Source organism: Pempheris klunzingeri, chromosome 2, assembly GCF_042242105.1.
Source record: "Pempheris klunzingeri isolate RE-2024b chromosome 2, fPemKlu1.hap1, whole genome shotgun sequence".
NCBI classification, from domain to species: Eukaryota; Metazoa; Chordata; class Actinopteri; order Acropomatiformes; family Pempheridae; genus Pempheris; species Pempheris klunzingeri.
Window position 1 is genome coordinate 18,593,986 of NC_092013.1, and position 10,390 is coordinate 18,604,375.

The window sequence follows — 10,390 nt, forward strand, 5'->3', positions numbered from 1 at the left end:
TGGAAATTAACAACATGTCTGTGCACGTTCAGTCGATCTCTGAGTTAATGTGATTATCCTCATCACAGCTGTCAAACAATAATAAGCGTTTGTTAATTCATGTTAACACGTCAGCCTTTCATGCTGTTGTTTCTCTCTCCCAGCTAGGACTTTTACTCGGCCCACTCTGCCATTTCTTTCATCTCGGCTTTATTTGATTCGTCATCACTGTCCCTGTCCTGCATTTGTTCCCCTCTACTTTTTTCAGCCTTGTGTTTTCACTCTCTCTCTCTCTTCTGCTCTCCCCTGTCTTCAGGCCCCAGTTGCTGGTGCTGGTTAGTACAGACGGAGAGCAAAACGTGGAGCAGCCACGTCTGCTCTCTCTGACCAATCAGCTGAAGGCAGGCAAAGGTCTGACCATCGTTGGAACAGCTCTAGAGGGCACCTACCTGGAGAACTACGACCAGTCTCAGCGTGCAGAGCAGGTCGGGAGCCTCAACCATCCACTACAGTTTATAACACCTGAAATCCCTTAAAACTTTTCTTAGGCTCTTTCAAATGCTGTTCTTCTGTATTTCATTAAATTGGATCACAGATGAGAAACCATTCGCTAGCACAGAGTAATACTTGAACATATCTGACGTACTTATGACAGTCAAAAATCTGGGAGCTATTTTTATTATGAATTGGAACATTGCTTCCACTTTGATCAGGGGGTTTGTCTAACCTTTGATACATTTGTTATGCTTAGTGTGCTTATATGGGTATTTATGTATATGTACATGCGTGTACTTACTAATTTTCGCATCTCTTAATATTATGCCTTTTCTTTTTGGTGTTCATTACTTGATAATTTACTTTGGTTTCAAACTTTATTGGTGAGTTCGACCAGCAAAGCAACTTGTGTGCCTGAGCCTTTCACTTGTTCACTCCACCTTGATAACATTTATTCTCTGTCTGGCCTTTCCAGGCGCTGCGTAAACTGATGGAGACTGAGAAGGTGAAGGGCTTCTGTCAAGTAACTGTGTCCTCAAACCTGCGTGATGCCACTTCCCATCTCCTCCAGGCCAGTGGGCTCGGAGGCCTGAAACATAACGCTGTGCTGGCAAGCTGGCCGCGCAACTGGAAGCAGGGAGACGAGCACCAGACCTGGAGGAACTTTGTCGGTGGGTCACTGGGAAAGTGAATAAACCGATAATCATCCAAAAAGGCTGAAATGCAGAAGCTTTGGCTCTGCCTTTGGTAGATTTTGATGTAGTTGGGATTGTGCACTTCTCTTCAACCAAAAACTGCAGGTTTTAAGCTCTTTTTTATGTCAAGCATCTGTGCTGCTGAAGCATCTCAGCACGACGAAATCCCTACCGGCTCCAGCTTTCAGCAGCTCATCCTGCTATTTAACCTCTCTGTTTAGGGCAATAGTGAAAAGAAAATCTCCCTGATAATACGAGTACAGCATGAAAACAAAGAATATTTGCTGATGGACAGCAGAATTACTCATGTGAGAAGATGCCGTAATTAAGACTCTGCAAAGAGACATGCTAGTTCAGACCATAAATGCTCACAAATGCACATATAATATAAACTAATCAGCATAGCTAAACAAATAATAGATCCTGAGATAATAGTTTTTGTTGTGAAGGCAGTTTAAGCACATTGAGTTCATACTATTAAGGCTCATGACTGCAGTTCGATTCCAGCCTGAGGTCCTTTATTTTTTTCTACCACTTGAACTGTATTTAGTTTTTCTGTATGGCTACTGTTTATTTTCTATTTATCTATCTATTTCTTTTAATCCTGAAGCTGCATTGAAGATGATTTTCAAGAATTTCATTGTGTGGTGAAACTTGATTTATGAATTGAATAGAATAGAAGTAGTGCGCCTAACACCTCTTCCTCTCTCTGTATGTGTCTCTCCTGCAGAGTTAGTCAGAGAGACCACTGCTGCTCACCTGGCTCTGCTTGTCCCCAAGAACATCTCGGCCTTCCCGTCCAATGGAGAACGCTTCACTGAGGGTCACATTGACGTATGGTGGATCGTCCATGATGGAGGCATGCTGATGCTGCTGCCCTTCCTCCTCCGCCAGCACAAGGTACTGCACAACAGTTGTTACTGAGACAAAAAGACAACCCAGCAAAGCAGTCCAGATTCGTCCAGTCAGAATGAAGGTTTCATGAAACATGAAAAAGATTTCATGTTTGATATGTGCCATATTCCGTCATCCTCTGCTTCTACAGTATTCTGTGACTCTACTTCTTTCGCATCCTGTCGTCCTGTCATACTATTTCCTGTAACGCCCTTTAAGACATTTTAATACTCAAATGCAGTTCAAAAAGGGTTTCTTTCATAAATTTTTGTGTTTTCGTAGCTCTTAACATGTTGACGAGCAGATTTGCCAATGTGAATCACATCACATAAATAAGATAAATTAATGATTAAAATCTAAATAATGTATATATGCTATATACAATAAGGATATGTCAGCAGTATTGATTTTTTTTCTGCTCAGGTTTGGAGGAAGTGCAAGATGCGCATCTTCACCGTGGCCCAGTTGGACGACAACAGCATCCAGATGAAGAAGGACCTGACCACTTTCCTCTATCACCTTCGTATTGATGCCATGGTGGAAGTTGTAGAAATGGTGAGTTTTTAAATGTCTGTGACCACTTGTATTTGAAAAAAATATAGAGAGAGATATATGTAAATATAAATAATATACATAACCATACATCTATGGACGCTTTAATCCCAGTGATACTCAGCTAGTTACATAATTAGCGAGCCCAGCAGTGCCTCGGGCTTGGCCAGATGCTCCAGTGAACACAACTAGTACTGTTGACAGGCGGAGGGACAGTCTGAAATATGGTGTGTGCTCTGGCATCAGTGTGCTTCAACCAAAGTGCTTGTCAGATGGTTGAACAGGGCAAAAAAAACCTTTACTCTTCTTCACCCAAACGACACTGGAACGGGGGGTTGGGGGTCTGACTGGTTCTAAATAAATGTGAAAAGCACCAAAAAAGGCGGAATAATACAAGAAAACTGAACTGTCCTTTTGTTTAATCCCAGCACGACAGCGACATCTCAGCCTACACTTACGAGAAGACCCTGGTGATGGAACAGCGATCGCAGATGCTTAAACAGATCAACCTGACCAAGACTGAGCGTGAGAGAGAGGTAGGAAAGTTTATGTCAAAGTTTTGTTCTTTTGAAATGCGCTCAGAAATGCACACATAAACGGGACATGACTTGACTGGCCGAATTGGCATGGCTTGGCGTGATTGCACTTGACTTGACTTAACATGACACATGAGCCCCTCTGGACAAAAGCGTATCTGAGGTTAAATCAGAGCAGTGGGACAGCATATTTACCCTTTCTATCAGTGTCGACTGGAGCCACAGCAGCAACTGCTTTTGTGCATGACAGCATGATGGTGTTCAGACACATGTGGAAAATGAAATATATAGATGTCAGTGTTATCATTACCTCCTCTGTTCTTTGTTAAGCTTTGGTGATAGCCTGGTTCTTCAGGTCGGTAAATTTAATAAGTGCGATGGAATTATCCTCACTTTTCCTTCACTTTATTGTGAGTCATTGTGGTGAAATACAGTAGATAAATGCCTTGTAAAAGCATATTCCCCACCTGCCTTGCGTCTCATGAATATTGAGTGTATCTAAAATAATCTCCGCTCATATAACTCTTTCCTTGCTTTGCTTCATCCGTATCTGTGCAGATTCAGAGCATCACTGATTCGTCCCGCGGGTCTATCCGCCGCAAGAACCCGGCCGCCGTGACCACCCAGCTGAGTGTGACCGAGGAGCCGCCGGCAGCCAGCAAGGAGGAGAAGCCTGAGGAAGAGGTAGACCACAAAGCCGACCTCAGTTTGAAGTGTAAAGTTCATTTGTACGCTAAGGTTTAACCACCGATCCGCTCACAACTCAACATGTTATTTCTTGTTTGTTTAATCAAAAATGGAGTTTTATGGTGGGACTATTTTTTAGCCTTGCGCAGTATCTTCCTTGTTTTCCAGTATTGGCGCTAAGCTAAGCTGACCTGCTGCAGGCTGTAGCTTTATGTTTGTCTTCAAACATGTGAGTGGTGTCAATCCTCTCATTTAACTCTCAGCAAGAAAGCCAACAAACAAATCTTGCAATTTCAAACTATTCCTTTGACATGCAAAAGTTCAGCCAGAATAGTTGACAAGAAATAGTCCCCTTTCTGGCATCAATTCAGTTTTAGTTTTCCATTGAACTGATCACATCTCGTGCTCTGACTGCAGGTCAGTTTTAAGGTAATGTAATATTCAGATTCACTTTTTTTGCCTCAATCACAGCCCTTGTTACTAAGAACTCGCATAGCATGAAGACTAAACAATGCAAGGCTTCTTAATCACACTTCTCTTTCCTCTCCCTCTCTCAAACACTGTGGCTCTCTGTGAACTTACCTGCATTCCTACATTTCCACCTCAACCGTGTAATGTACATGTAAATCCACATCCGTCCTCTTTTCCTCTCGTCTCATAGTCAAAGTCGGCCTCTTCCCCTGTGTCCCCCCCTGCCCAGGTCCAGCTCATCCACGACAACACCACCCCAGCCAGCCCCACAACCCCAGCCACCCCGCTGACCCCTGCCGAGGGGGCTCAGAGCCCCGGGGAGCAGATCCAGATGACCTGGACCGAGAAGTGCGACGGTGAGCCAGCCAAGCCGCCCGGCGCAGCCACACCAGAGGGCATCAAAGACATCTTCAACATGAAGCCGTGAGTGCTGTGAAATGCTCATTGAACCTTTACCATTTGTAAAGGTGAATTACTTTCTTGTTCCTGGCGAAAAGGGCGTGGAGTCTCCACAGTCTCTGTCTGTGCAATACGGCGCCAAAGTTGTTGGGTTTACTAAAAACAAAAGCTTAGAATTGTTAGTACAGCTTAGCACTGTTATTCATGTGTTTCTCTTCTTGCCATGCTGCAGCGAGTGGGAGAACCTGTAAGTATTGAAGTTCCTATAAACTTCATTCAGTCCATTCACATCTCATACTAATACATAAGTGGGCCACATGAGCAGATGAGAATGGAATAGTTGCGTGTGAATGAGCATCTGTCAGCTTGAACAGCTTCCAGTCATGAAACGCTTCGTAACATGCTTTCAAATATCAAAGATCTTAGGCTCCGTCAGTCTGAAGCAGTTTGGCCTCATTTTCTGTTGCTTTGTCTTCACTCAGGAACCAGTCCAACGTGCGGCGCATGCACACAGCGCTCCGGCTGAATGAGGTAATCATCAAAAAGTCCTCAGAGGCTAAGCTCGTCCTCCTCAACATGCCAGGGCCGCCAAGGAACCGGACAGGTGATGAGAACTGTATCCTTCATCCGGACTGAAGTAGGTTCACTGTTCCTAAGCTGTTAGAGGCTGTTAGAGGCATTCCTCTCAAAACACGAGTCATATGTAAGTAATAAGCTTCGACACTGAGGAGTCACTTGCCACGATTGTTTGTGTCCCAGGAATTAACTTGAAAATGTCACAGTGTCACACAGGCACTTCTGGTTACCTGCAGTTTTGGAGGCTCAAAAAATGTACATGAGCAAAGCTGGAGGCTTAAAATGCAGCTGAACAAATCTGTATTTGTGGATCTTTTTTAATCTCAAACCATCCTGAAAACAGTAAAGATCGGTCACTAATATTTAGGATTCATTCATGGGTTTTTGCACCTACAGAATGTCAGTTTTGAATTAATTCTGTGCCACTGAAACACGGACCTACGCACGTATAAATATAATAAACAGAGTTCTGTAATTGACATTCAGGTGGTGTGAAAAACAGTGAAACGTTTAGTGGCGCTCCGCAGATACAATCAAATTCAGCTTAATCCTCCAGGCACTTGGGCACCTACTCCAAGAATAAACTTGGATTTTGTGTTTTAAGCAGTAAATGTTAAGTTAATTGACTTTCAGAAATAAAAATAGCACTGTGATTTGTTATCAGAAAATATGTGCACGATGGCAGCAGAGGCAAAGAACTAATTAGTATCTATAAGCAGAGGGCGGAAGACAGACCTTTTACATAACATTTGCAGGTATTTTTAGTTTTATTCTCTAATTACTTTTTTGCACATCAATTCATAGGGCTTATTTTTTTGTCATTTACAGTTAAGTATATAAAACTAATTATGAAATTTGTTCCTGACACTCACAGTATGTAGCACTCTTCATATCACCTCCTGTCAGTGGGAGATTATATAAGATGATGATGTAACTTCTTCACCATGTATTGATGTGTTAAAGCTGCACTTAAAGATATTTTTATGGCAACAACACATCGTAAGAGTGTGTGTAGCGTGACATATGTCCCTTGGAGCAACAAACCCACAGAGAGCTATCACCAGACACCCTCAGCTCTACTTTACTCTACTGTACTTTAGCCTGTTCTGTTTTTATGGGCTGGAAATTTACTGTTTTGGTTCCTTCTCACTGCTCTCATTCACAGCTGACTGTACACTACCTGCTCAACAGCTGACACACATGGTACACAGTGGCGCATTTAGCGGTTCAAGAGCCAGATATTTCCCTCAGGAGATGGTGGAGACCAAAGCAGAGCTAAAAGGAGTGAATATTTAGACTAATTTAGATTCATTGTTTGGCCAGAAAAACATCTCCAAATGAATGCTAATGGGGTTAAATCCTGCCAGATGAGTAAATATGCAATTATTTCTTAACATAAGCGCCTAATAACATTATATGGTGTTAATATGCCAATGTGTGTGTTTATAGCTTGTTCTGCCGCTTCTGCAGGTCAATGCCAAAAGTCTGTCCATTCAATATGAGGCTACAGCCAGCAGCTGGGTAGCTTAGCTTAGCTCGATCAAAGACTGGAAACAGGGGACATGACTAACCTGGCTCTGTCATACGGTAATAAAGTCTGTAATAAAACCTATAAGCAGCGTTAAGTCTCCAGCAAGACTTCAGGAAGTGAGCACTTGTTAGTGTTGGTGCTTGTTAGTTAGGAGCCAAACAGCCAAACCGCTGTCTTCATGTTTACTGTACAGATGTGAGAACTTTTCAACTCTCAGCAAGAAAGAGAACGAGCATTTCTCCCAAAACGCTGAAGTATTGATCTGCGTTTTCATTTTGTGGATACAGTATCAGTATTTACAGTATAATATGTGTGTGTGTGTGTGTGTATGTGTGTGTTTTCTTTAACACTTTGCTCCCAGACATGGAGTTCCTCGAGGTCCTCACTGAGGGTCTCAACCGGGTCCTCCTGGTCCGCGGAGGCGGCCGCGAGGTCATCACCATCTACTCCTGAAAGAGCAGCCCCCTCCCCTTCCACCACCCCCCACCCCTCCCTCAGCCCCGTTCCCGTGTCACCAGTGCTCCCACCCTCTCATCCACGCTGCTTCATCACTGTGTTGCCCCTTACCGTTTCCATTTCTGTAAGAGAGTCCTCTCACACCCAACCGACAGCCCAGCTCAGCTTCAGCACCTCTCCCTCAGCTCCATCCCCAGCAGGCCCATGAGCAGAGTCACATGCTCCGCTACCAAACCCTTCGTTCTAGTCCAGCAAGCTACAGTAATTATTCTAGGCTCTAGACTAATTTAGACGCTATCTAGATTTGTTTTTAACTAGTCTGCAATCTACTGCAGTAACTCGCACAGAGTCACTCAGTAGGGAGGAGGTGATGGCTGTGGGTTGTTAGCTGAGGTGTGAGCGCACATGCATGTATGTGTCTGTCTTTGTTTAAATCTTCGCAGATTCTTTTTTTTTTTTTTTGTTGTTGTTGTTTTTTTTTTTTCCAAATACAAATGTGGCATAGCAGCGGCTTCTGCTCGGAAAGAACGAGAGCCAGCTGAAATGAGCTCAGCGTAGGATTGTCTGTTTAGTTCCGTTGTTGTGATCGGACACCTCCCGCAGCGCTCCGGCCCTGTTGTCTTTCATGTGATTTATCTTTCAAGGCAAAAGACACTGCTGCCGACGGTCAGGACCAGCAGCTGGAAAGAGCAGAGCAGAGTCGTAAAGTACGAACTGTGAAATTCACATTGATATTCGAAGAAGACTGAAAAGACGTGTGGATCAAACCTGCAGTGTTGTCTTTGACCTGATCACACCTTAGCATGACATCCCGATAACTGTGAGCGTTTCGACTCCACTTGTTCTGTTTCCTCCACCGCTGTCTTTCAACACGTCCTCCTTCCAACTCATTTCTAAGTGGCTGTTTAACCCCGTGGCCACTGTCAGTGCCAAAAAAAAAAAAAATACAACAAGGCTAGCTTAGTCTGTAGAGATTGACACGTAATTAAACTGTGAATAGTGCGTTTCCTAGCAGAAGGCTGGTGTGACAGCAGAATGGGGAGACAGTACAAACCCCCCCCTCCCTCCCAGAGGAGATTATCATTGCCAGCACCCCTCGACCCTCGTGTGGATCACTGTAAATAATGTACAAGCTCTGACGCGTTGTTCAGTATGAGTGTAGTATTTTTGTGACATACTAAAAAGCTTCTAGTGGAGAGAAAACGTTCCTTCGCTCAGAGGGACAGCTCGAAAACGCTGTTTTTAAAAAAAATATATTTATTTATTTATTTATTTATCTATTGGATGGCATAGGCTCCTGTCACTACGGTAACCGTCATTGTAACCTCGACAAGCACTGCACCTGCACTGTCCGCCACTGTGCAACACGTGAGATTTTGATGAATTCATGAAGTTCATTAAATGAATTTAAAAAAAAAAAAAACTTACTAAATGTTATTTTTTCATCTAGAGAACAGATATGTATTTATGTTTATAGACAGAAGTTACACATATTGATGAAATAGCTGTATGTCATTTTGATTGTCACTCAAAGATATATCGTTGTTTTGCCTAATTTAGATACATTAAATGTGCCATATCAAAGTATTTTTCAAAGAGAAATAGTGAACAAAAATTCTATTGCCTAAATCAGAGAGAACAAAGTGTGCTGAAAACAAAAAAAAAGAGAAAACTGAGGTGTCTGCGTGAAACTAGTTTGTTTGGTGACACTGTAGTTGGAAAGTCACCCTATAGATGATGAGAAAAATAGATGTTCAGACCTCCGTAAAACTACCAACACCCAGATGCGAAGTATTGAACGTCTATCGATTGATTGTTTATAGGGTCTAGTTTAAATAAAGGGAGAGGACAAAGGCTTCTGTAGCTAGGAAACTCACTTTGTCCACAAGACTGAACTCTATGCAGTAGACTCTCCAGTCAGATTTTATATCCTCCAGATTGGCTAAGATTCGAGCCACACGTGTCCCCGACTGAACGGCTCGAGAGCAAATCACATTTAGGTTCAAAAAAAGTGCATCTGGGAAGAAACGTGCAATAGCTGAAATCCGGACTCATGTGATCATGTTATTTATTTTTTTACACATATATTTTGTATATGTAGATTTCGTAAGTCTTTAAAAAAAAAAAATCCAGAATCATCTCACTCTGACCAAGGACAGCTGTCACTTTACTTTGATTTGGTTTCTTTTCTTGAAGAAACTGTTTTTGGTCATTTGCACTTGTAGTAGAACTATGAATAGAAACAAATACGTATACATATATATGTATATACATATACATATATGTGTGTGTATACTTATATATATATATACATACAGTATATACAATATAGGGAAGCAAAGCAAATTAGTTTCTAGAACTATTTAAAAACAGTATTAAATGTTTTAAGTGTTGCTTGAATGTCTGACCATATGTTGTGAATGCTGCTAGTTTCAATAGATTTATTTGTACTGTAAATAGAGACGACTAAAGCAACATTAAAGACCGAGTGGAAAAGGGTAAAGACATACATATCAGTGGTGGTGGTGGTCAAACGAGACAAGGCTGCTCCTAAACATCTGGCCTGTGGTCCTCGGACAGGGTTAGCTTTCTGTTTTAGTAGAAAACGATACTGAAAACCATGATGCAATATTACAACTGAGGGCAAGTCCGCCACCCTTTTATTCCCTTTTAAAAAAAGAAACACTCCCTTGATTATTTCCACATTTAATCCAATGAGTAACGTGAACCGATTTTATGGTAACAGATTATTAATTTACGTCGTTTACTTAAAGAACTTTACAGGAATCACCAAAACGTGTTTGAATATGAATATTTCTGGTTTATCTGCTAAAGGTTAGTGCAATTTTTAACACATCTGTGATACTGAAGAAGAAGAAGAAGCCACTCCTAGTTTTCACAGACTTTAGGGTGCCAAGTGGTGATGATTTAACTCTGACAAAGGGGGGGGTTGTTTAACGCTCACATCCGTTTTTGAAGAACATGGCTATTTTGGGATTGTCTCCACAACATTGCCTGCATCAACTGAGCCTTTTAAATTTATTCAAAAGAGATAGATATCTGATGTTTATTGGAGAAGTTTATTGGAAATGAATTTATTTACTGAATTATAAATGTTT

At 42.0% G+C, this 10,390-nt stretch overlaps 1 protein-coding gene across 1 annotated transcript in view; it reads left to right on the plus strand.

Moving 5' to 3' along the window:
- slc12a5a (solute carrier family 12 member 5a) overlaps nt 1-7,268 on the plus strand; it is a 143,369-nt gene extending 136,101 nt beyond the window's left edge. The window contains exons 17-26 of the mRNA XM_070839659.1: nt 296-464; nt 950-1,145; nt 1,900-2,069; nt 2,487-2,618; nt 3,044-3,151; nt 3,710-3,835; nt 4,500-4,732; nt 4,941-4,955; nt 5,191-5,324; nt 7,177-7,268. Coding sequence (XP_070695760.1) covers nt 296-464; nt 950-1,145; nt 1,900-2,069; nt 2,487-2,618; nt 3,044-3,151; nt 3,710-3,835; nt 4,500-4,732; nt 4,941-4,955; nt 5,191-5,324; nt 7,177-7,268 — 1,375 coding nt within the window. The remainder of the gene's footprint in view (nt 1-295; nt 465-949; nt 1,146-1,899; nt 2,070-2,486; nt 2,619-3,043; nt 3,152-3,709; nt 3,836-4,499; nt 4,733-4,940; nt 4,956-5,190; nt 5,325-7,176) is intronic.
- The last annotated feature ends 3,122 nt before the right edge of the window (nt 7,269-10,390 follow it).